Source organism: Festucalex cinctus, chromosome 13, assembly GCF_051991245.1.
Source record: "Festucalex cinctus isolate MCC-2025b chromosome 13, RoL_Fcin_1.0, whole genome shotgun sequence".
In the NCBI taxonomy this organism is placed as follows: domain Eukaryota; kingdom Metazoa; phylum Chordata; class Actinopteri; order Syngnathiformes; family Syngnathidae; genus Festucalex; species Festucalex cinctus.
In genome coordinates, this window is record NC_135423.1 from 6,463,824 (window position 1) to 6,491,183 (window position 27,360).

The 27,360-nt window shown below is 34.4% G+C and overlaps 1 protein-coding gene across 3 annotated transcripts in view; it reads right to left on the reverse strand.

Moving 5' to 3' along the window:
• Positions 1 to 21,731: 21,731 nt before the first annotated feature.
• arhgap32a (Rho GTPase activating protein 32a) overlaps positions 21,732 to 27,360 on the reverse strand; it is a 28,520-nt gene continuing 22,891 nt past the window's right edge. For 2 of the 3 annotated variants that reach the window (XM_077541557.1, XM_077541558.1), the window contains one exon: positions 21,733 to 26,292. In XM_077541557.1, the coding sequence (XP_077397683.1) occupies positions 24,476 to 26,292 (1,817 nt within the window). In that variant the 3' untranslated portion in view covers positions 21,733 to 24,475. Of the gene's footprint in view, positions 26,293 to 27,360 lie in introns of all 3 variants that reach the window. The other variant, XM_077541556.1, reaches the window with a different exon arrangement.

A 27,360-nucleotide genomic window follows, 5' to 3' on the forward strand; every position in this document is an offset into this window, starting at 1 on the left:
GAAAAGCCATGTATAGTATGGTGTGTTTTTTTAAAAACGACCATGTATACTAAGGCGTTTTTTTTTTTTTTTGTTTTTTTTTTTTAAACGACCATGTATACTATGGCGTTTTTTAAAAAAAACGACCATGTATACTAAGGCGTTTTTTTTTTTTTTTTTTAAAGACCATGTATAGTAAGGCTTTTTTTTTTTTTTTAAACGACCATGTATCGTACGGCGTTTTTTGTTGTTGTTGTTTTTTTTTTTAAATGACCATGTATAGTATGGCGTTTTTTTTTAAAAACGACCATGTATACTAAGGCGTTTTGTTTTTGTTTTTTAAAAGACCATGTATAGTAAGGCTTTTTTTTTTTTTTTTTCTTCCCCAACGACCATGTATAGTATGGCGTTTTTTTAAAAAAACGACCATGTATACTAAGGCGTTTTTTTTTTTTTGTTTTGTTTTTTTAAACGACCATTTATAGTATGGCGTTTTGTTTTTTGTTTTTTTGTTTTTTTTTTAAAACCGACCATGTATAGTCAGGCGTTTGTTTTGTTTTTTTAATTTTTTCAAAGCCCAGCTCAATGGTGAAGTGGTAGAGTGTCCACCCTGAAACTGGGAGGGCGTGGGTTCAATCCCCCGGCAGGGTCACCCCCAAGACTACAAAACTAAACAACCATGGATCTAGTAAACTGTTTTTAAAAAAAAAACAACAAACGACCATGTATAGTAAGGCTTTTTCTTTTTTTTTTTTTTTTAAACGACCATGTATCGTACGCCGTTTTTTTTTGTTGTTGTTTTTTTTTTAAATGACCATGTATAGTATGGCGTTTTTTTTAAAAAACGACCATGTATACTAAGGCGTTTTTTTAGTTTTTTTTTTAAAGACCATGTATAGTAAGGTTTTTTTTTGTTTTTTTTCCCCAACGACCATGTATAGTATGCCGTTTTTTTAAAAAAAACGACCCAAAAAAAAAAACAAGCATGTATAGTAAGGCGTTTTTTTTTTTTTTTTTTTTTTTTTTTTTAGGATTCACACCTTGAGCATGGAAGAATGTTATATGAACGGCACATTAAGCCTTAATATTTTTATTTTAATGCTGTTCAAATGTGAAACAGATTGCAAACTGTTTGTGTACAGTGGCTCACGGTTATAAGCCTCAAGTTTTAGATAAATATATTCATACAAATCTTACAGTGTACATGTACAAATTTACTGATAGTATTTTCTAAATTTGAATGGAAAAAAATCGCAACAATCGACTTATAAATTCGTATCGGGATTAATCGGTATCGAATCGTGACCATTCGTATCGGGATTAATCGGTATCGAATCAAATCGTGACCTGTGAATCGTGATACGAATCGAATCGTCAGGTACTAGGCAATTCACACCCCTAATTTATAGTATGGCGTTTTTTTGTTTTTTTTGTTTTTTTTAAAACCGACCATGTTTAGTCAGGCGTTTGTTTTGTTTTTTTATTGTTTCAAAGACCAGCTCAATGGTCAAGTGGTAGAATGTTCACCCTGAGACTGGGAGGTCGTGGGTTCAATCCCCCGGCCGGGTCACACCAAAGACTACAAAAATAAACAACCATGGACATAATAGGCTGTTTTTAAAAAACAAAACAAAAACAAAAACCAAACGACCATGTATAGTAAGGCTTTTTTTTTTTTTTTTTCAACGACCTTGTATAGTATGGCGTTTTTTTTTTTATATATTTTTTTTTAAACGACCATGTATACTATGGCGTTTTTTTTTAAAAAACGACCATGTATACTAAGGCGTTTTTTTTTTGTTTTTTTTTAAAGACCATGTATAGTAAGGCCTTTTTTTTTTTTTTTAAACGACCATGTATCGTCAGGCTTTTTTTTTTTTTTTCTTCCCCAACGACCATGTATAGTATGGCGTTTTTTTTTTAAAACGACCATGTATACTAAGGCGTTTTTCTTAAAAAAACGACCATGTATACTAAGGCGTTTTTTTTTGTTTTTTTTTGTTTTTTTTAAACGACCATTTATAGTATGGCGTTTTTTTTTTTGTTTTTGTTTTTGTTTTTTTTTAAAACCGACCATGTATAGTCAGGCGTTTTTTTAAAAAAAACGACCATGTATACTAAGGCGTTTTTTTTTTTTTTTTTTTTAAAGACCATGTATAGTAAGGCATTTTTTTTTTTTTAAACGACCATGTATAGTAAGGCTTTTTTTTTTTTTTTCTTCCCCAACGACCATGTATAGTATGGCGTTTTTTTTTTAAAACGACCATGTATACTAAGGCGTTTTTCTTAAAAAAACGACCATGTATACTAAGGCGTTTTTTGTTGTTGTTGTTTTTTTCCGAAAAGCCATGTATAGTATGGTGTGTTTTTTTAAAAACGACCGTGTATACTAAGGTGTTTTGTTTTTGTTTTTTAAAAGACCATGTATAGTAAGGGTTTTTTTTTTTTTCCAACAACCTTGTATAGTATGGCGTTTTTTTTTTTTACATGTTTTTTTTTTTAAACGACCATGTATACTATGGCGTTTTTTAAAAAAAACGACCATGTATACTAAGGTGTTTTTTTTTTTAAAGACCATGTATAGTAAGGCATTTTTTTTTTTTTTTTAAACGACCATGTATCGTACGGCGTTTTTTGTTGTTGTTGTTTTTTTTTTTAAATGACCATGTATAGTATGGTGTGTTTTTTTAAAAACGACCGTGTATACTAAGGTGTTTTGTTTTTGTTTTTTAAAAGACCATGTATAGTAAGGGTTTTTTTTTTTTTCCAACAACCTTGTATAGTATGGCGTTTTTTTTTTTTACATGTTTTTTTTTTTAAACGACCATGTATACTATGGCGTTTTTTAAAAAAAAACGACCATGTATACTAAGGCGTTTTTTTTGTTGTTTTTTTTTAAAGACCATGTATAGTAAGGCATTTTTTTTTTTTTTTTAAACGACCATGTATCGTACGGCGTTTTTTGTTGTTGTTTTTTTTTTTAAATGACCATGTATAGTATGGCGTTTTTTTTTAAAAACGACCATGTATACTAAGGCGTTTTGTTTTTGTTTTTTAAAAGACCATGTATAGTAAGGCTTTTTTTTTTTTTTTCAACGACCTTGTATAGTATGGCGTTTTTTTTTTAAAAACGACCATGTATACTAAGGCGTTTTGTTTTTGTTTTTTAAAAGACCATGTATAGTAAGGCTTTTTTTTTTTTTTCTTCCCCAACGACCATGTATAGTATGGCGTTTTTTTAAAAAAACGACCATGTATACTAAGGCGGTTTTTTTTTTTTTTTTTTTTTTTTTTTTTAAACGACCATTTATAGTATGGCGTTTTTTTTTGTTTTTTTTTGTTTTTTTTTTTAAAACCGACCATGTATAGTCAGGCGTTTGTTTTGTTTTTGTAATTTTTGCAAAGCCCAGCTCAATGGTCAAGTGGTAGAGTGTCCACCCTGAGACTGGGAGGGCGTGGGTTCAATCCCCCGGCAGGGTCACCCCCAAGACTACAAAACTAAACAACCATGGATCTAGTGAACTGTTTTTAAAAAAACAACAAAAAAAAACAACAAACGACCATGTATAGTAAGGCTTTTTCTTTTTTTTTTTTTTTTTAAACGACCATGTATCGTACGCCGTTTTTTTTTGTTGTTGTTTTTTTTTAAAATGACCATGTATAGTATGGCGTTTTTTTAAAAAAACGACCATGTATACTAAGGCGTTTTTTTTTTTTTTTTTTTTAAAGACCATGTATAGTAAGGTTTTTTTTTGTTTTTTTTCCCCAACGACCATGTATAGTATGCCGTTTTTTAAAAAAAAACGACCCAAAAAAAAAAAACAAGCATGTATAGTATGGCGTTTTTTTTTTAGGATTCACACCTTGAGCATGGAAGAATGTTATATGAACGGCACATTAAGCCTTAATATTTTTATTTTAATGCTGTTCAAATGTGAAACAGATTGCAAACTGTTTGTGTACAGTGGCTCACGGTTATAAGCCTCAAGTTTTAGATAAATATATTCATACAAATCTTACAGTGTACATGTACAAATTTACTGATAGTATTTTCTAAATTTGAATGGAAAAAAATCGCAACAATCGACTTATAAATTCGTATCGGGATTAATCGGTATCGAATCGTGACCATTCGTATCGGGATTAATCGGTATCGAATCGAATCGTGACCTGTGAATCGTGATACGAATCGAATCGTCAGGTACTAGGCAATTCACACCCCTAATTTATAGTATGGCGTTTTTTTTTTTTTTTTTTTTTTTTTAAAAACCGACCATGTATAGTATGGCGTTTTTTTTTTAAAACGACCATGTATACTAAGGCGTTTTTCTTAAAAAAACGACCATGTATACTAAGGCGTTTTTTTTTTTTTTGTTTTGTTTTTTTTAAACGACCATTTATAGTATGGCGTTTTTTTTTTGTTTTTTTTTTTGTTTTTTTTTAAAACCGACCATGTATAGTCAGGCGTTTTTTTAAAAAAAACGACCATGTATACTAAGGCGTTTTTTTTTTGTTTTTTTTTAAAGACCATGTATAGTAAGGCATTTTTTTTTTTTTAAACGACCATGTATAGTAAGGCTTTTTTTTTTTTTTCTTCCCCAACGACCATGTATAGTATGGCGTTTTTTTTTTAAAACGACCATGTATACTAAGGCGTTTTTCTTAAAAAAACGACCATGTATACTAAGGCGTTTTTTGTTGTTGTTGTTTTTTTCCGAAAAGCCATGTATAGTATGGTGTGTTTTTTTAAAAACGACCATGTATACTAAGGTGTTTTGTTTTTGTTTTTTAAAAGACCATGTATAGTAAGGCTTTTTTTTTTTTTTTCCAACGACCTTGTATAGTATGGCGGTTTTTTTTTTACATTTTTTTTTTTTTAAACGACCATGTATACTATGGCGTTTTTTAAAAAAAAAACGACCATGTATACTAAGGCGTTTTTTTTAATTATTTTTTTTAAAGACCATGTATAGTACGGCGTTTTTTGTTGTTGTTGTTTTTTTTTTTTAAATGACCATGTATAGTATGGCGTTTTTTTTTAAAAAACGACCATGTATACCAAGGCGTTTTTTTTTTGTTTTTTTTTTAAAGACCATGTATAGTAAGGCTTTTTTTTTTTTTTTCCAACGACCTTGTATAGTATGGCGTTTTTTTTTTTACATTTTTTTTTTTAAACGACCATGTATACTAAGGCGTTTTTTGTTGTTGTTTTTTTCCGAAAAGCCATGTATAGTATGGTGTGTTTTTTTTAAAACGACCATGTATACTAAGGCGTTTTGTTTTTGTTTTTTAAAAGACCATGTATAGTCAGACTTTTTTTTTTTTTTTCCAACGACCTTGTATAGTATGGCGTTTTTTTTTTTACATTTTTTTTTTTTAAACGACCATGTATACTATGGCGTTTTTTAAAAAAAAAAACGACCATGTATACTAAGGCGTTTTTTTTTTGTTTTTTTTTAAAGACCATGTATAGTAAGGCATTTTTTTTCTTTTTTTTTTAAACGACCATGTATAGTACGGCGTTTTTTGTTGTTGCTGTTGTTGTTTTTTTATGACCATGTATAGTATGGCGGGTTTTTTTTTAAAACGACCATGTATACTAAGGCGTTTTTCTTAAAAAAACGACCATGTATACTAAGGCGTTTTTTGTTGTTGTTGTTTTTTTCCGAAAAGCCATGTATAGTATGGTGTGTTTTTTTAAAAACGACCATGTATACTAAGGCGTTTTGTTTTTGTTTTTTAAAAGACCATGTATAGTACGGCGTTTTTTGTTGTTGTTGTTGTTGTTTTTTTAAAGACCATGCATAGTAAGGCATTTTTTTTTTTTTTAAACGACCATGTATAGTACGCCGTTTTTTGTTGTTGTTTTTTTTTTTAAATGACCATGTATAGTATGGCGTTTTTTTTAAAAAACGACCATGTAGACTAAGGCGTTTTGTTTTTGTTTTTTAAAAGACCATGTATAGTAAGGCTTTTTTTTTTTTTTTCCAACGACCTTGTATAGTATGGCGTTTTTTTTTTTTTTTAAACGACCATGTATACTAAGGCGTTTTTTTTGTTTTTTTTAAACGACCATGTATACTAAGGCGTTTTTTTTTTTAAAAACGACCATGTATACTAAGGCGTTTTTTGTTGTTGTTGTTTTTTTCCGAAAAGCCATGTATAGTATGGTGTGTTTTTTTAAAAACGACCATGTATACTAAGGTGTTTTGTTTTTGTTTTTTAAAAGACCATGTATAGTAAGGCTTTTTTTTTTTTTTTCCAACGACCTTGTATAGTATGGCGGGTTTTTTTTTACATTTTTTTTTTTTTAAACGACCATGTATACTATGGCGTTTTTTAAAAAAAAAACGACCATGTATACTAAGGCGTTTTTTTTAATTATTTTTTTTAAAGACCATGTATAGTACGGCGTTTTTTGTTGTTGTTGTTTTTTTTTTTTAAATGACCATGTATAGTATGGCGTTTTTTTTTAAAAAACGACCATGTATACCAAGGCGTTTTTTTTTTGTTTTTTTTTTAAAGACCATGTATAGTAAGGCTTTTTTTTTTTTTTTCCAACGACCTTGTATAGTATGGCGTTTTTTTTTTTACATTTTTTTTTTTAAACGACCATGTATACTATGGCGTTTTAAAAAAAAAAAACAACCATGTATACTAAGGCGTTTTTTTTTTTTTTTTTTTTAAAGACCATGTATAGTAAGGCATTTTTTTTTTTTTTAAACGACCATGTATAGTAAGGCTTTTTTTTTTTTTTCTTCCCCAACGACCATGTATAGTATGGCGTTTTTTTTTAAAAACGACCATGTATACTAAGGCGTTTTTCTTAAAAAAACGACCATGTATACTAAGGCGTTTTTTGTTGTTGTTGTTTTTTTCCGAAAAGCCATGTATAGTATGGTGTGTTTTTTTAAAAACGACCATGTATACTAAGGCGTTTTGTTTTTGTTTTTTAAAAGACCATGTATAGTAAGGCTTTTTTTTTTTTTCCAACGACCTTGTATAGTATGGCGTTTTTTTTTTACATGTTTTTTTTTTTTAAACGACCATGTATACTATGGCGTTTTTTAAAAAAAACGACCATGTATACTAAGGCGTTTTTTTTAGTTTTTTTTTAAAGACCATGTATAGTAAGGCTTTTTTTTTTTTTTTTCAACGACCTTGTATAGTATGGCGTTTTTTTTTTTACATTTTTTTTTTTAAACGACCATGTATACTATGGCGTTTTTAAAAAAAAAAACGACCATGTATACTAAGGCGTTTTTTTTTTTGTTTTTTTTTAAAGACCATGTATAGTAAGGCATTTTTTTTTTTTAAACGACCATGTATAGTAAGGCTTTTTTTTTTTTTTCTTCCCCAACGACCATGTATAGTATGGCGTTTTTCTTAAAAAAACGACCATGTATACTAAGGCGTTTTTTGTTGTTGTTTTTTTCAGAAAAGCCATGTATAGTATGGTGTGTTTTTTTAAAAACGACCATGTATCCTAAGGTGTTTTGTTTTTGTTTTTTAAAAGACCATGTATAGTAAGGCTTTTTTTTTTTTTTTCAACGACCTTGTATAGTATGGCGTTTTTTTTTTTACATGTTTTTTTTTTTAAACGACCATGTATAGTATGGCGTTTTTTTTAAAAAACGACCATGTATACTAAGGCGTTTTTTTTGTTTTTTTTTAAAGACCATGTATAGTAAGGCATTTTTTTTTTTTTTTAAACGACCATGTATCGTACGGCGTTTTTTGTTGTTGTTGTTTTTTTTTTTAAATGACCATGTATAGTATGGCGTTTTTTTTAAAAAACGACCATGTATACTAAGGCGTTTTGTTTTTGTTTTTTAAAAGACCATGTATACTAAGGCGTTTTTTTTGTTTTTTTTAAACGACCATGTATACTAAGGCGTTTTTTTTTTAAAAACGACCATGTATACTAAGGCGTTTTTTGTTGTTGTTGTTTTTTTAAATGACCATGTATAGTATGGCGGGTTTTTTTAAAAACGACCATGTATACTAAGGCGTTTTTTGTTGTTGTTTTTTTCCGAAAAGCCATGTATAGTATGGTGTGTTTTTAAAAAAAAACGACCATGTATACTAAGGCGTTTTTTTTTTTTTTTAAAGACCATGTATAGTAAGGCTTTTTTTTTTTTTTTTTAAACGACCATGTATCGTACGGCGTTTTTTGTTGTTGTTGTTTTTTTTTTTTAAATGACCATGTATAGTATGGCGTTTTTTTTAAAAAACGACCATGTATACTAAGGTGTTTTGTTTTTGTTTTTTAAAAGACCATGTATAGTAAGGCTATTTTTTTTTTTTTTCAACGACCTTGTATAGTATGGCGTTTTTTTTTTTTACATGTTTTTTTTTTTAAACGACCATGTATACTATGGCGTTTTTAAAAAAAAAAAACACCATGTATACTAAGGCGTTTTTTTTTGTTTTGTTTTTTAAAGACCATGTATAGTAAGGCATTTTTTTTTTTTTTAAACGACCATGTATAGTAAGGCTTTTTTTTTTTTTTTTAAACGACCATGTATAGTAAGGCTTTTTTTTTTTTTTCTTCCCCAACGACCATGTATAGTATGGCGTTTTTTTTTTAAAACGACCATGTATACTAAGGCGTTTTTCTTAAAAAAACGACCATGTATACTAAGGCGTTTTTTGTTGCTGTTGTTTTTTTCCGAAAAGCCATGTATAGTATGGTGTGTTTTTTTAAAAACGACCATGTATACTAAGGCGTTTTTTTTTTTTTTGTTTTTTTTTTTTAAACGACCATGTATACTATGGCGTTTTTTAAAAAAAACGACCATGTATACTAAGGCGTTTTTTTTTTTTTTTTTTAAAGACCATGTATAGTAAGGCATTTTTTTTTTTTTTAAACGACCATGTATCGTACGGCGTTTTTTGTTGTTGTTGTTTTTTTTTTTAAATGACCATGTATAGTATGGCGTTTTTTTTTAAAAACGACCATGTATACTAAGGCGTTTTGTTTTTGTTTTTTAAAAGACCATGTATAGTAAGGCTTTTTTTTTTTTTTTTCTTCCCCAACGACCATGTATAGTATGGCGTTTTTTTAAAAAAACGACCATGTATACTAAGGCGTTTTTTTTTTTTTTGTTTTGTTTTTTTAAACGACCATTTATAGTATGGCGTTTTGTTTTGTTTTTTTTTGTTTTTTTTTTAAAACCGACCATGTATAGTCAGGCGTTTGTTTTGTTTTTTTAATTTTTTCAAAGCCCAGCTCAATGGTGAAGTGGTAGAGTGTCCACCCTGAAACTGGGAGGGCGTGGGTTCAATCCCCCGGCAGGGTCACCCCCAAGACTACAAAACTAAACAACCATGGATCTAGTAAACTGTTTTTAAAAAAAAAACAACAAACGACCATGTATAGTAAGGCTTTTTCTTTTTTTTTTTTTTTTAAACGACCATGTATCGTACGCCGTTTTTTTTTGTTGTTGTTTTTTTTTTAAATGACCATGTATAGTATGGCGTTTTTTTTAAAAAACGACCATGTATACTAAGGCGTTTTTTTAGTTTTTTTTTTAAAGACCATGTATAGTAAGGTTTTTTTTTGTTTTTTTTCCCCAACGACCATGTATAGTATGCCGTTTTTTTAAAAAAAACGACCCAAAAAAAAAAACAAGCATGTATAGTAAGGCGTTTTTTTTTGTTTTTTTTTGTTTTTTTTTAGGATTCACACCTTGAGCATGGAAGAATGTTATATGAACGGCACATTAAGCCTTAATATTTTTATTTTAATGCTGTTCAAATGTGAAACAGATTGCAAACTGTTTGTGTACAGTGGCTCACGGTTATAAGCCTCAAGTTTTAGATAAATATATTCATACAAATCTTACAGTGTACATGTACAAATTTACTGATAGTATTTTCTAAATTTGAATGGAAAAAAATCGCAACAATCGACTTATAAATTCGTATCGGGATTAATCGGTATCGAATCGTGACCATTCGTATCGGGATTAATCGGTATCGAATCAAATCGTGACCTGTGAATCGTGATACGAATCGAATCGTCAGGTACTAGGCAATTCACACCCCTAATTTATAGTATGGCGTTTTTTTGTTTTTTTTGTTTTTTTTAAAACCGACCATGTATAGTCAGGCGTTTGTTTTGTTTTTTTATTGTTTCAAAGACCAGCTCAATGGTCAAGTGGTAGAATGTTCACCCTGAGACTGGGAGGTCGTGGGTTCAATCCCCCGGCCGGGTCACACCAAAGACTACAAAAATAAACAACCATGGACATAATAGGCTGTTTTTAAAAAACAAAACAAAAACAAAAACCAAACGACCATGTATAGTAAGGCTTTTTTTTTTTTTTTTTCAACGACCTTGTATAGTATGGCGTTTTTTTTTTTATATATTTTTTTTTAAACGACCATGTATACTATGGCGTTTTTTTTAAAAAAACGACCATGTATACTAAGGCGTTTTTTTTTAGTTTTTTTTTAAAGACCATGTATAGTAAGGCCTTTTTTTTTTTTTTTAAACGACCATGTATCGTCAGGCTTTTTTTTTTTTTTTCTTCCCCAACGACCATGTATAGTATGGCGTTTTTTTTTTAAAACGACCATGTATACTAAGGCGTTTTTCTTAAAAAAACGACCATGTATACTAAGGCGTTTTTTTTTGTTTTTTTTTGTTTTTTTTAAACGACCATTTATAGTATGGCGTTTTTTTTTTGTTTTTGTTTTTGTTTTTTTTTAAAACCGACCATGTATAGTCAGGCGTTTTTTTAAAAAAAACGACCATGTATACTAAGGCGTTTTTTTTTTTTTTTTTTTAAAGACCATGTATAGTAAGGCATTTTTTTTTTTTTAAACGACCATGTATAGTAAGGCTTTTTTTTTTTTTTTCTTCCCCAACGACCATGTATAGTATGGCGTTTTTTTTTTAAAACGACCATGTATACTAAGGCGTTTTTCTTAAAAAAACGACCATGTATACTAAGGCGTTTTTTGTTGTTGTTGTTTTTTTCCGAAAAGCCATGTATAGTATGGTGTGTTTTTTTAAAAACGACCGTGTATACTAAGGTGTTTTGTTTTTGTTTTTTAAAAGACCATGTATAGTAAGGCTTTTTTTTTTTTTCCAACAACCTTGTATAGTATGGCGTTTTTTTTTTTTACATGTTTTTTTTTTTAAACGACCATGTATACTATGGCGTTTTTTAAAAAAAACGACCATGTATACTAAGGTGTTTTTTTTTTTGTTTTTTTTTAAAGACCATGTATAGTAAGGCATTTTTTTTTTTTTTTTAAACGACCATGTATCGTACGGCGTTTTTTGTTGTTGTTGTTTTTTTTTTTAAATGACCATGTATAGTATGGTGTGTTTTTTTAAAAACGACCGTGTATACTAAGGTGTTTTGTTTTTGTTTTTTAAAAGACCATGTATAGTAAGGCTTTTTTTTTTTTTCCAACAACCTTGTATAGTATGGCGTTTTTTTTTTTTACATGTTTTTTTTTTTTAAATGACCATGTATACTATGGCGTTTTTTTAAAAAAAACGACCATGTATACTAAGGCGTTTTTTTTTTTGTTTTTTTTTAAAGACCATGTATAGTAAGGCATTTTTTTTTTTTTTTTAAACGACCATGTATCGTACGGCGTTTTTTGTTGTTGTTTTTTTTTTTAAATGACCATGTATAGTATGGCGTTTTTTTTTAAAAACGACCATGTATACTAAGGCGTTTTGTTTTTGTTTTTTAAAAGACCATGTATAGTAAGGCTTTTTTTTTTTTTTTCAACGACCTTGTATAGTATGGCGTTTTTTTTTTAAAAACGACCATGTATACTAAGGCGTTTTGTTTTTGTTTTTTAAAAGACCATGTATAGTAAGGCTTTTTTTTTTTTTTTCTTCCCCAACGACCATGTATAGTATGGCGTTTTTTTAAAAAAACGACCATGTATACTAAGGCGGTTTTTTTTTTTTTTTTTTTTTTTTTTTTTAAACGACCATTTATAGTATGGCGTTTTTTTTTTTTTTTTTTTGTTTGTTTTTTTAAAACCGACCATGTATAGTCAGGCGTTTGTTTTGTTTTTGTAATTTTTGCAAAGCCCAGCTCAATGGTCAAGTGGTAGAGTGTCCACCCTGAGACTGGGAGGGCGTGGGTTCAATCCCCCGGCAGGGTCACCCCCAAGACTACAAAACTAAACAACCATGGATCTAGTGAACTGTTTTTAAAAAAACAACAAAAAAAAACAACAAACGACCATGTATAGTAAGGCTTTTTCTTTTTTTTTTTTTTTTTAAACGACCATGTATCGTACGCCGTTTTTTTTTGTTGTTGTTTTTTTTTAAAATGACCATGTATAGTATGGCGTTTTTTTAAAAAAACGACCATGTATACTAAGGCGTTTTTTTTTTTTTTTTTTTAAAGACCATGTATAGTAAGGTTTTTTTTTGTTTTTTTTCCCCAACGACCATGTATAGTATGCCGTTTTTTTAAAAAAAACGACCCAAAAAAAAAAAACAAGCATGTATAGTATGGCGTTTTTTTTTTAGGATTCACACCTTGAGCATGGAAGAATGTTATATGAACGGCACATTAAGCCTTAATATTTTTATTTTAATGCTGTTCAAATGTGAAACAGATTGCAAACTGTTTGTGTACAGTGGCTCACGGTTATAAGCCTCAAGTTTTAGATAAATATATTCATACAAATCTTACAGTGTACATGTACAAATTTACTGATAGTATTTTCTAAATTTGAATGGAAAAAAATCGCAACAATCGACTTATAAATTCGTATCGGGATTAATCGGTATCGAATCGTGACCATTCGTATCGGGATTAATCGGTATCGAATCGAATCGTGACCTGTGAATCGTGATACGAATCGAATCGTCAGGTACTAGGCAATTCACACCCCTAATTTATAGTATGGCGTTTTTTTTTTTTTTTTTTTTTTTTTAAAAACCGACCATGTATAGTATGGCGTTTTTTTTTTAAAACGACCATGTATACTAAGGCGTTTTTCTTAAAAAAACGACCATGTATACTAAGGCGTTTTTTTTTTTTTTGTTTTGTTTTTTTTAAACGACCATTTATAGTATGGCGTTTTTTTTTTGTTTTTTTTTTTGTTTTTTTTTAAAACCGACCATGTATAGTCAGGCGTTTTTTTAAAAAAAACGACCATGTATACTAAGGCGTTTTTTTTTTGTTTTTTTTTAAAGACCATGTATAGTAAGGCATTTTTTTTTTTTAAACGACCATGTATAGTAAGGCTTTTTTTTTTTTTTCTTCCCCAACGACCATGTATAGTATGGCGTTTTTTTTTTAAAACGACCATGTATACTAAGGCGTTTTTCTTAAAAAAACGACCATGTATACTAAGGCGTTTTTTGTTGTTGTTGTTTTTTTCCGAAAAGCCATGTATAGTATGGTGTGTTTTTTTAAAAACGACCGTGTATACTAAGGTGTTTTGTTTTTGTTTTTTAAAAGACCATGTATAGTAAGGCTTTTTTTTTTTTTCCAACAACCTTGTATAGTATGGCGTTTTTTTTTTTTACATGTTTTTTTTTTTAAACGACCATGTATACTATGGCGTTTTTTTAAAAAAACGACCATGTATACTAAGGCGTTTTTTTTTTTTTTTTTTTTTAAAGACCATGTATAGTAAGGCATTTTTTTTTTTTTTTTTAAACGACCATGTATCGTACGGCGTTTTTTGTTGTTGTTGTTTTTTTTTTTAAATGACCATGTATAGTATGGCGTTTTTTTTTAAAAACGACCATGTATACTAAGGCGTTTTGTTTTTGTTTTTTAAAAGACCATGTATAGTAAGGCTTTTTTTTTTTTTTTCAACGACCTTGTATAGTATGGCGTTTTTTTTTTAAAAACGACCATGTATACTAAGGCGTTTTGTTTTTGTTTTTTAAAAGACCATGTATAGTAAGGCTTTTTTTTTTTTTTTTCTTCCCCAACGACCATGTATAGTATGGCGTTTTTTTAAAAAAACGACCATGTATACTAAGGCGGTTTTTTTGTTTTTGTTTTTTTTTTTTAAACGACCATTTATAGTATGGCGTTTTTTTTGTTTTTGTTTTTTTTTTTTTTTTTAAACCGACCATGTATAGTCAGGCGTTTGTTTTGTTTTTGTAATTTTTGCAAAGCCCAGCTCAATGGTCAAGTGGTAGAGTGTCCACCCTGAGACTGGGAGGGCGTGGGTTCAATCCCCCGGCAGGGTCACCCCCAAGACTACAAAACTAAACAACCATGGATCTAGTGAACTGTTTTTAAAAAAACAACAAAAAAAAACAACAAACGACCATGTATAGTAAGGCTTTTTCTTTTTTTTTTTTTTTTTAAACGACCATGTATCGTACGCCGTTTTTTTTTGTTGTTGTTTTTTTTTAAAATGACCATGTATAGTATGGCGTTTTTTTTAAAAAACGACCATGTATACTAAGGCGTTTTTTTTTTTTTTTTTTTAAAGACCATGTATAGTAAGGTTTTTTTTTGTTTTTTTTCCCCAACGACCATGTATAGTATGCCGTTTTTTTAAAAAAAACGACCCAAAAAAAAAAAACAAGCATGTATAGTATGGCGTTTTTTTTTTAGGATTCACACCTTGAGCATGGAAGAATGTTATATGAACGGCACATTAAGCCTTAATATTTTTATTTTAATGCTGTTCAAATGTGAAACAGATTGCAAACTGTTTGTGTACAGTGGCTCACGGTTATAAGCCTCAAGTTTTAGATAAATATATTCATACAAATCTTACAGTGTACATGTACAAATTTACTGATAGTATTTTCTAAATTTGAATGGAAAAAAATCGCAACAATCGACTTATAAATTCGTATCGGGATTAATCGGTATCGAATCGTGACCATTCGTATCGGGATTAATCGGTATCGAATCGAATCGTGACCTGTGAATCGTGATACGAATCGAATCGTCAGGTACTAGGCAATTCACACCCCTAATTTATAGTATGGCGTTTTTTTTTTTTTTTTTTTTTTTTTAAAAAACGACCATGTATAGTCAGGCGTTTGTTTTGTTTTTTTATTGTTTCAAAGACCAGCTCAATGGTCAAGTGGTAGAATGTCCACCCTGAGACTGGGAGGTCGTGGGTTCAATCCCCCGGCCGGGTCACACCAAAGACTACAAAAATAAACAACCATGGACATAATAGGCTGTTTTTAAAAAAAAAACAAAAACAAAAACCAAACGACCATGTATAGTAAGGCTTTTTTTTTTTTTTTTTTCAACGACCTTGTATAGTATGGCGTTTTTTTTTTTTATATATTTTTTTTTAAACGACCATGTATACTATGGCGTTTTTTTAAAAAAAACGACCATGTATACTAAGGCGTTTTTTTTTTTTTTTTTTTTAAAGACCATGTATAGTAAGGCTTTTTTTTTTTTTTTTAAACGACCATGTATCGTCAGGCTTTTTTTTTTTTTTTCTTCCCCAACGACCATGTATAGTATGGCGTTTTTTTAAAAAAACGACCATGTATACTAAGGCGTTTTTTTTTTTTTTTTTTTTTTTTTTTTTAAACGACCATTTATAGTATGGCGTTTGTTTTGTTTTTTTAACTTTTTCAAAGCCCAGCTCAATGGTCAAGTGGTAGAGTGTCCACCCTGAGACTGGGAGGGCGTGGGTTCAATCCCCCGGCAGGGTCACCCCCAAGACTACAAAAATAAACAACCATGGATCTAGTAAACTGTTTTTAAAAAAAAACAAAAAAAAACAACAAACGACCATGTATAGTAAGGCTTTTTCTTTTTTTCTTTTTTTTTAAACGACTATGTATCGTACGCCGTTTTTTTTTGTTGTTTTTTTTTTAAATGACCATGTATAGTATGGCGTTTTTTTTTAAAAACGACCATGTATACTAAGGCGTTTTTTTTTTTTTTTTTTTTAAAAGACCATGTATAGTAAGGCCTTTTTTTTTTTTTTTTTTTTTTTTTTCCCCCCCCCAACGACCTTGTGTAGTTTGGCGGTTTTTTTTGTTGTTTTTTTTTTTGTTTTGTTTTTTAAAACGACCATGTATACTAAGGCAATCCATCCATCCATCCATCTTCTTCCGCTTATCCGAGGTCGGGGCGCGGGGGCAGCAGCTTTAGGAGGGAAACCCAGACCTCCCTCTCCCCAGCCACTTCAACCAGCTCCTCCGGCGGGATCCCAAGGCGTTACCAGGCCAGCCGAGAATCATAGTCTCTCCAGCGTGTCCTGGGTCTTCCCCGGGGCCTCCCGGCGTTTTTTGTTTTTTTTAAGAACAAGCATGTATACTAAGGTGTTTTTTTTTTTTTTTTTTTTTTTTCACACGACCATGTATAGTATGGCGTTTAAAAAACAAAAAAAACAAAAAAACGACCATGTAAGTAAGGCTTTTTTTGTTTTGAAGTTGAAGTTTATTGACAATGAAAACATAACTATAAACATAAACAAATAGCAAGTAAAAATTAAGAGAAAGAAAAGAAAGAAAGAAAAAAAACGACCATGTATAGTATGGCGTTTTTTGTTGTTGTTTTTAAAACGACCATGTATAGTAAGACGTTTTTTTTGTTTTTGTTTTTTTAAATAATTTTATTTTCCTTTTATTTTATTTTTTATTTTAGGATGATTCTTATTTTCCAATCTTAGTATAGCTACAAGTAACCGTAGACAATTGTATGACCTTGTATACTGAAAATGACAAAGGTAGGAAGAAACAATAACTTCTTTTTACATGCGAGTGCTTTTACATTTTTTGTGCTTATTCTCATATTTCTAAATAAAATAAAATTGTCAGCAAATTGTGTGTCTAGAGAGACAAAGGGTTGCTTCGACATTTAATTAGTGGATCGTAAGAATAGTGAGCAGTATAAAGTTGGCCAATTACGTTGATAATGACTTTTCCGACACATCATTACATCTCATCTACATCTATTTAAGAGCAGTCGGCGCTACCCACCCAGTTTGTTTGCAACGAGTGAAAAATCACTGGCGGTAATTTGATGACTTTGTGTGTGCAGGGTTCATTGTTTAGCTGTAATTAAATAAAAAGATGCGCGTATGTGTCTTACACTTGGTGGCACTGATTCAAACTTTATCTTCACTTTGCTAAAGTTTTTCTTGAGGATGGCGTTCTCGAACCAAGAATGGATTCAATCAAGGGTGAAGACGCTAAATACAATGTCTAAATATTCAGTCTTTAGTGCGCTGTAGTGTGCTAATTTACCATAAAAATTAATCACACAGACAAACAAACAAAAATTGGTTGCCTTCTCCACCATTTAATATATTTAAAGTAGTGTTTTTTTTTCTTTTTTAAGAGTATGTCAGAAAGATAAATTACACCCAGCCATGCTTTGTTTTGTCGAGCTGTAAAATGTATTAAATGCTTAATGAATACATTAAATATTTGAAAGTGGACCCTCCCTCCCCCCAGTTCTGCTCCATTAAAGGACTGAATGATGTCATTAATATTCTCCGCCCTTCTGCCTTACTTACTTTTCAGGATGACTTTGAGGCTTTTGTGTCATTCACGCTGCTAGCATGTTAGCAAATCTTCATACATTATTATGCTGTGATGTGTTGTTGTAATGTTCTGCCATGTCACGGCTAATGTTATGCTTTCTAAATGTTAAATGCTAGGTGAAATGAAAAGAATAGACCTTTGAGATAAAGCAAAATATATTGGGGGTGTTAAAAAAAAAATTATTCGGCAATACATCGCGCAATTCTCAAATTGATTAAATAGGCGGCCGAATCGATTTTTAAACGTCCATATTTGATGGAAAAATATTCAAGAAAATGTCTTACTTAGGGTTAGGGTTCACACCTGAACACCATGGAAAAATGTTATATTAATTCCTGGAACATTAAGCATTAATATTTTATTTGAAAGCTGTTCAAATATGAAACATATTACAAAATACAGTGGCTCACAGTTATGACTGAAGTTTCAGATAAATAAACAATACATTTTCATACAAATCTTGCAGCATTCATGTACAAATTTACCGAAGAGTATTTTCTAAATTTGAGTTAAATAAAAATAAAAATCGCAACAATCGACTTATAAATTCGTATCGGGATTAATCGGTATCGAATCGAATCATGACCTATGAATCGTGATATGAATCGAATCGTCAGGTACTAGGCAATTCACACCCCTAAAAATAAATAAATAAATAAATAAATATATATATATATATATATATATATATATATATATATATATATATATATATATATATACATACACACACATATATAATCCTCATCCTACTGCCCGAAGTCAGCTGGGATAGGCTCCAGCTCTCCCGTGATCCTTGTGAGGAGTAAGCGATTTGCCGACACAATGTATCGGAGCTAGCTGACAAAGTATCAACTTCAAAGCTCCAAAGTTATATTCACCAATGAGGTTTTTTTTTGTTTTTTTTGCAATGTAAGGGCTTCTATTATTTTTTTGTGTAGTTTTTGTTGAGTCAGCACATCCTGAACACACCATTAGACCGCATCCACAAGAGATTTAAATATCTTCTAAAAATAGCCTTCAATTGAAAAAAAAAATAAAAAAAAATAGGGCAACACATCATCACAGTTATGATGCCGGATGCGTGAGTCATCATAGCACAGCCGCAACACCGTGTCAGCCTGTTTGCATCAGCATCAAACGCTAACTTTCACAGAGTAGGGCCTGAAAAAAAAAAAAAAAAAAAAAAATCAGCCCCCAAAGCAGGCTGGGCTCCATGAGATTTGCAAGACACGTCTATCAGGAGTAAACCCACAAAAAAAAATTCTCTAGAACCCCCATGGGATAAGTACAGGAAGTCTGCCATTTTGGGCTCAAAGCGGGTCATTTCAGTCTGGTCCAGGTGTGCTGAGTTTTCACAAGAGATTTTATCCAGTTGCTACCGAACAGATGGGCGATTTTAAACTGCCAATTATGTGAGTTTTCCCTCACACGTGGAGGGCGGAAGGTCAAGATCCGCCGTTGACCGTCAAACCTCAGTCCAGATGATCACATCTCCCTTCACATGGATTCGTCGGGTACGAATCAACGTTCAAATGCAATTTGAGATGCTTGATCACTTGTTCAATCACGAAGCATTGTGTCCTTTTGGTCTCGTGCTATCTCTTTAAAAGGCAGCTGATTTGCCAATTCAGAAATGGAACAATGAGGAAAAAAAAGAAAAAAAAAGAAGACTTTTCTTGCCCCACCCCACACCCTCTCAAGGAGGAGCTACATTCATCATGAAAAATTAAAATGCATTGTGGCATTAACTAGGCAAACCGCAGATGAACACACAAGCAAGCCCAAAATCAGCCACCTTTCTTCTTTTTTTTAATAATTGTTTTTTCTCCTCATTTTTGCAGTATATATATATATAAAATTCCATGATAGCTTACTAGTCCAGGCAAGAAATTAAATGTAAACAAACTATAAAAAAAATAATGGAAATAAAAATGATTGGTTCCGTAAATCATCAAGCATCAAACCGCTGATAGTAATTTTGGCCGCTTTGCCTTGATCACTTGTAAGTGAAAGTTCTCGTCGCTAAGCATCTATTTTAGAAGGTGCGATTGCAGCCTGTTACACGACATGATAGCTACTGTGACAAGGATACAACGTGCTTCATCGGAAGGTGAGAAAAAAAAAAGAAGTCACATTTAGATGGATTCCAAAATAAACGTCTGCTAGATTTCCCACAGATTCTCTTCGAACAGACACCTTAATACGATGTTAGAAATGATTTTGTTAATTAAACACTTTTTGCATGTGTTATTAATTATTATTTTTTTTTTCATTTCACTAATATGAATGTTAAACCGGTTCGCTAATTATCTTTGTGTTCTCAAACGAGATAAAAGGCAGAAAAATTCATGTGGGGTGTCTTCCCGTCAGCCCATTTTCAGCGAGTGCTTTATGATGTGAACTTGAAAAAAACTGAGTGAAAAATATTGTCTGTACTGAGCCAGATCAACGGAGGAAAACTTGCTGCAGTTATTTTTACCAGGCTTTGCGTCGAAAATAGTAAATAATTTAAAAAAAAATAGTAAAGAAAATAGTACTAGCTAGACATGTAGACTGAAAACGTAGCAATACATCCAGTCATATATTCTCTATTCTCTGAAAAAAAAAAAAAAAAAAAAAAAAAAAAAAAAAGACACTGTGTTGTTGTGAAACTCTTGTTCATTTGCGTCTGTGACACTATTATACTGCCCCCGGTGGCCAAGTCACTCATATCACTCATATGCCAAGCTAACCACGGCATCTTCAAATGAACAAGCCACATCATGTTTCTTGAAACATTTGGCGCGGCAGTTATGGTGACGTCCCCGGTGAGGCGACGTCACCTTCCCACTCGCACCTGCCGCATCTCAACATCTGGACGCCAGCAGATGTTCCCCAATCATTTCTCACGCGGGTCAAGGTTACCTACGCCTGCACTTGAACTCTCCTTCAGGTTGCTTCAAAGCATGTTGGGACGCTTTTTAATGGAATAATATGGAAAGGAACCCATGCTGCAGACTAAAATTAGTTAAAATTAGCAACTTTTGCCTTTTATGGTTTGCAAGCACATTTTAAGAAAATAGAGATAAAATTGCACCATGCAATTGCAGGGCACAAATTGACAGAGTCTACAATAGTTTTTTTTTTAAGCATTAAATAGAGTATAGGTTAAAAAACAAACAGCATTTTATGTACTTTGATAAAATACTAAATGATGCAATGATCTTCCATTAGTGGTACACTGGCTCCCTCTGGTGGAACCTCAAAAAATCACTGCTGAAACGGTTCAGTTGTGTTGAACTTTTTACTACAATTTACATTTTCATCTTAAAGAAGTTTGTTTTGAAACTTGTACTTTGGTAACATTTTATTAAACTTTTTTCGATCGAGTCATTAATTTAGTCATTTTTGTTTTTAATTTTGCTATAGTTAAAAAAAAAGGGATACTTTACTTATTCAGTAATTTTTGGCAGATAAACATTAATATTTTGCCTATAATAAATTTGATATTTTCATGATTTTTCATGTACAATGAATACCTTTAAAAACACATTTTGCAACTTGCTGTCGACTGAAAATGACATCACAAGGGCTCAGGTAACCAATTAAAATAATGTTTTTTTTGTCTCTTATTTATCTTTTATTAAACCTGTCCGATCATTTTGCCTGACCCTGTACTAAATAGGCTACAAATGTAAGTAAAGAAACAGGTGCCCTTCTTTTTATGTGTAACTTTTCCAACTTTCAACTCTTGACAACCCTTCCCACTGGAAAGTTTGTGCAAAGTTTCCAAGAATGTGAAAAAAGAAAGAATGCTTTATCCCTTTTCAAGCCAATTCTCCCTTTCAGAGAGAGAGAGAAAAAAAAAAGACTTAATAAAGCAGAAAATCTATAGATTGTTGTCAACCAGGTGGACTACTTTTTGCTGAATAAAGCATGTGCTTGAACACCATCCAGCCTAAAGAGAAAGATTTATTTTGAACATATTGCGAGAGGCCGTGTGCGCGTGCGCGCGCGCGTGGTTTGTTCCAGTGTGCCATAAATAATTTGCCTTCAACCTTCACTGGCATGAAAATGGAAACGTGTTGCTTATGAGACAAGAAGGAGAAGATCGAGCGAGCATGCGCCTTTGAATGCCAATGTGCGCATGAATTAAACGCTTGTGACCACTGACAGCATGCACTGGACCAGAAATATGCTATCATAGGTTATGTTATTAGTATTAACATGCACATATACATACCTGCCCGTCTCCCGAGTAACTATTTCAAAGCAGTGAGTCATCCATGATTCTCTGCACAGAAAGGCGATCCAATCAAACTGCTGTGGGCGTGAAGGCCAGTCTGGGGTGTTAGAGCTCCACCTAGTGACCGTGAGCACTACTAGACGTAGACAAAATATTAGAAACACCACTCAGGCTAATAAAATAATAGTCACTTATTTGGAATGCATGATAATATATTTATTCTCTTTTTTAAGACAAGCACTAGAAATGAAATGTATTGAACATGTCTTAATATTAGAATAAATTCCCTCTACATGACTTAAAAAGAGTAAAACACCATTTGAGTAATAATTGATGTCACACTTCCACCATTTGTGTGACAAAACAGCAATAGACAAAAATAGACTTTTTCTCACAGGGCGAGCTGCGTCAAAAGGTAGCGAGCGGATATACGGTAGCTTCATGATATCGGAAAACATCAAAGAAGATCGCGATGAGGTTGATTCCAGTTTTGAGAAAAGTGCTCTTTTTTTTTTTTTTTTTTCTTTTTTTTTTGGGCGGCATTAAGCGGCGATTCCGGGCAAGCGAGCAAGCATTTTTGTTTCCACACAGAAAAATATATCAAATGTTTCTATCAAGAGGTTTGAAGGAGACAAATGCATTGTTAAGACAATGTGTTTTCTTACAAAGTGCTTCCAGTCTGAGCTGACTGCAATGAGACGCACAGTACATTGGCCATGGTTGTAATTAGCTTAGCTGCGTGCCGTTATACAAAACATAGCTTACAGCACGACAATTTAAAAAAACAAAAAAAAACAAAAATCTGTTCTATACACATTCTTAAGCGTACTTTTGAGATCCAAATAACCAAAGTTTACCTTGTTTTCCCTTGGGTTGTACGCAACGAAAACATGACAGCCATTTTGTCTTCTGAATTCAAAGAGTCTAAAGCAGAGATGATCGAGGAACTCTTGTCCCATCACAGACCACAAGCGTGCAGCCGATGGATGTGCCTTTAAATGTTGGAGAATGATGTTTATGTAGAAACGTAATTGGGTGTAGGGATATTTTTAAAAGTGAGTATTCGACTGATAAAAAATTATTTTGCATTAATAGCGCCGGGGCGGCACGGTAGTCGAGTGGTTAGCACGTCCGCTTCCCAGTTCTTAGGTCTCCGGTTCGAGTCCAGGCTCGGACCTTCCTGGGTGGAGTTTGCATGTTCTCCCCATGCCTGCGTGGGTCTTCTCCGGGTACTCCGGTCTCCTCCCACATTCCAAAGACATGCATGGCAGGTTAATTGGGCGCTCCGAATTGTCCCTAGGTGTGCGTGTGAGTGTGGATAGTTGTTCGTCTCTGTGTGCCCTGCGATTGGTTGGCAACCAGTCCAGGGTGTCCCCCGCCTACTGCCCAGAGCCAGCTGAGATAGGCGCCAGCAGCCCCTGTGACCCTTGTGAGGAATAAGCGGTCAAGAAAATGGATGGATGAATAGCGCTGTCATTGGGCTGAAACGTCATAAGTCACAATATGGTAAATTTCATATTAAAAAAAAAAAAAAAAAGATCTATACTATTGGTCAGCCTACACGTGTGGGTGTTATTTTAAACAATTATTGACCGATCTATAGTAATGAAAATTGCTTATTTTCTTTGATGTTGCAATGTTAATGATTGAACAAACATCAGTTTGGGGTCTCTTGAAAAGTGACTAATTAGAGGTGCAGGTATTATTATTTTGGACATTTGGGGTCACCGTTCCAACATCATCTATGACTTAGAGTGTGTATGGCTTTCAAAAGCATGTGAGTGATATGGGCATCAGCAAATGACAGTGAAGAAATTTGTACCTGGAAGTGAATGCCCGTTTTCTTAAACGACATGAAAAACATCCACGGCATTGAGTTAATTAATTGTTGTAGCCCCAGTTGTGCCTTTCATATCAATACACACATCACAAATGAACAAAATATGAATCATATTTCATCAGTTTAAGAAAGGCTGTAATTTAAAATGACATGAAATATATATTCAACATTGGGGATAGATGGGGAAAAATGTTTCACACTTTTTTTTTTTTTCACTTAACATTATTAACAAATAAAGTGACTATTTAAAGGCAACATTGTTCTTTTTGTTCTCTGTTTTTGTATTTAGAATTGCATGTTAAGTTATGCATTCATCGTCACCCTCTTAAAATGATTGCCCAAGTTGGAACAGGATTAGGGCCAGTGAAGAGAGAGAGAGAAAAAAAGTTTTGCAGGATTCTCACTTTATTTATTTATTATTTTGTGCTATTATTAGTCTCACTTTAAAATCAGAATTTTGAGAATAAAGTTGTCACAATTCTCACTTGAAGTGAGAATTCTAAGAATAAAGTGAGAATCCTGCCAAACTTTTTTTTTTTTTTTCCTCTCTTCACTGGCCCTAATCCTCTTCTGTAATCTCCTCATGATGCATTTTTTTTTTTGGTGTGTTTCCTGAAAATTCTGACCCCCCCAAAAAAAAGAAAAAAAAAAGTGACTTACGCGATAATTTTAAGAAGGCGTCGATATGGGCAATAGGTTCCGCAGCCCTGTTCGAAATGAAAGAATCATTGGTGAAGGTGACACTAGCAGCATGCGTCCCCACCTAGTGGCAGCTTTGGGCAGCTCCAGCAGGTTCAAGAAGAAAGACTTAAAAAAAAAAAAAAAAAAAAAAAAAAAAAAAAAAATGAAAACAGTCAGATGGTCTGGCAGAAGATAAAGTGCTCTTCTCCTTTGGCCCCGCTGTGCATTGACATAAAAAAAAGCAAGTGGGCGACGGGCGTCACTCACGGACGCCGGCGTGCGTCCTGACTGCCGACTGATAAAAAGCTTCCTGAGCCAGAGCCCTGGACATCAGCCTGTGCCCGTGGGGAGCGGCGGCCGAGGAGGAGGTGGTGGCTGTGTCTTGGGCCGGCAAGTACTCTAGCCCGGCTTTACTGGATCTTGTGGCTTTAGGCCTGGGCGCTGCGTGAAAGCTCCCCGCCACGTGCTCGTACTGCGCCGGCCTCACTTTGGTGCTCTGAGTCCTTCTGTTGGGCTGACAGGAAAAGGACCCGGCGCGTTCGCCGTCCGGCGATCTGGCCGGGCGGTGATGATGTTGGTGGCGGTGCTCTCGGGTGCTCTGCGACCGCTCGGGCCTCCTGAGGATGCCGGCTCGAGCTTTGGCGAAAGGGTCGCTCAGCTCGGCGAAAGCCCTCTCGGGCAGCGAGGGGATCTTACGGAGCGACGGCTCGTTCGTGAGGACGCGGCGCGGCTGCTGAGACGCGGGCGACGCGGCTTTGACGGCACTTTGGCTTTCCCTTCCGCCGGCAGACAACATCCCGTTTCCTGGATCCGACTTACTCCTTATGTGCATGATCTCTCTTCCCGTCGAGCCAGCCGGTGAGACTGGACTTTTGTAGGGTGACGTTTTTTTATTGTCCTGCGTTTGGTAAACAACCAAGTCCTCGCTGTCGATGAACAGCTCCCTATCCAGAGGGCGGCCGTGACGTGGCGAGTAGTAGAACTCGGGCTGTACCCTTTCCTTGGTAGACCGTGTCCTGTAAAGCTGACCGTGGCGGAAACTGTTGCGTTGGAAATGATCAAAAGGATATCGGGAGCAGTCGCGAGGGATGAAATCCGGGTACGGGTTATACGGCACGTCCTCAAAGTGGGGCTGAAGCAGCCTCTGATAAGCCGCCTCCCGCTCAGGATAAAAGTCCGTCGGCGGGCCGTCGGTGTCGGCTAGCTCATAGCGACTAATCTGCGGCGCGTGGAAGGAGCGCGCCCTCCTGAAGGCGGGGTGCAGGGCGAAACCGTCTTCGGACCTCTGCCAGCGACCGTGCTGTCGCTGGCCGGCGCCTGTAAGGTGCTCGCCTCGGAAGTGGCGCCGGTATTGAGGCGACGGGGGCGGGCGGATCTCCGACGACTGCCTATACGTGCGTCTCGGCCCCGAGAGGTGACGGGGCAGAGCGTCGGGTCGAGGGTAGTGAGCTAGTCTCCCGGCGTGAATCTGACGGCGCAGGTCGTGGTAGACGTCGTCGAGCGGTTCGAGCGCCCTGTAGGCGTACTGGCGGAATGGCGGCGAGCGCAAAGGGCGCGGGAGGACCTCGTCGATGGAGGCGGGCACGGAGGTCTCGGCGAGAACGGCGCGGAAGTCGAAGATGTTGATGGAGTCGGCGTTGGCGTACACCGGCGATGTTAAGGGGCTGTGCAGGGAGCTGACGTGCCCGGTGGGGGTGGAGACGCCCACGCTTTGATAGGTGGGCTCCTCCGGCGTGACGTCGCCGCGCCGGGAGTCCAGGCTGCCCGAGCCCAGCGGGCTGACGTTGGGCGTGAAGTTACTCTCCGCGCCGTCCGCCGCCTGCGAGTAGAGGTGCGGCGGCGTTTGCCACTGGGGGGCGCCGGCGTACCCCTTGAGATCGAGGGCCGACGGCCGAGCGGGCCTGTCCTGAGCTTCCTGTCTTTGGAGGTGGCGAGCCGGGTGGTTTCTTCTCCTCTGCGAGCCGCCGCTGGCCTTGTGCGCCGACTCGGCCAGCGCCAGCGCCAGTTTGCGTGCGGCGCTCGTCGGGGAAGGGTGAGGAGGGAGAATAGACACTGAACTCATAAGTCTATCTGCTCCTGGGGGGGCAGAAGACAAACAACGCTACAGTATGACAGGACAAACAAAGCTATGGTAAGACGTGATGGGACAGGACACAAAAGCTTTCATAAGAATCTACATGAAAATGCTAACTACGTACAGTGCATGCGGAATGTATTCAGAGAACTTTATACTTTTTTTTTTTTTTTTACACAAACACACACACACACACACATGTATTGCATATTTCTACATGTGACGTGCACTTGGCAAAAACATGCTCTTCTCAGTGCAATTCAACAAGGACAGTGGTACTGTCTGTAACCTGAAAAAATGTCAGCTAACTGTCATCCTATCCATCAATATAAAGAGTGAAACGTTGGGCTTAGGGCTGCTCGATTCTGACGAATATATTAATCACAATTATTTGGGTAATAATTGAAATTACGATTAGGACAATCTTTTATTATTTTTTGTTTTGGTACAAAACAGGAAAATGTTGAAACATAAATCTACTAAAAATCACATTTAAAAGGCTCATGCAGTAAATTCATTACCAAAGACTAAAACGAAGGACATGTTTGCTATAATTATAGTTAGTTTCAATTAGTTTTGTAAACATGAAATGTAATTTCAGTTCGTTTTTGTATTTTAAAAAGCATTTTCGTTTTTATTTTATTTCGGTAACAAAATTGTTTTTTGAATTTTAATTTTAGTTTTTCATTAGTTTTAGTTAACTAAAATAACCTTTAATGGCACCTGTATTTCGATATCCTCCCTTCTTATTTTGACCATCTCCAAACATTTTTGTTTTGTTTATTTTATTTGAACTGAGTCAAATGCCATTTTTAGCATATGTCACGGGCCACTGAAAAATGGATGGCGGGCCGCAGATGGCCCCCTGGGCCGTAGTGTGGACACCTCTGAGGTATGCTATCGGGCCTATACACAGGCTTGTATCAAGGTATCTGTTCTCACGACAGCAGCTGAGGCTAACTTTCCCTTTCTTGTGGCGATTTTACTATCAGGAACTAGAAATTAAAACAACGGAATATTGCCATTACATTTTTAGGGAAAATCATGCTATATTGGTATATACAGGTCTT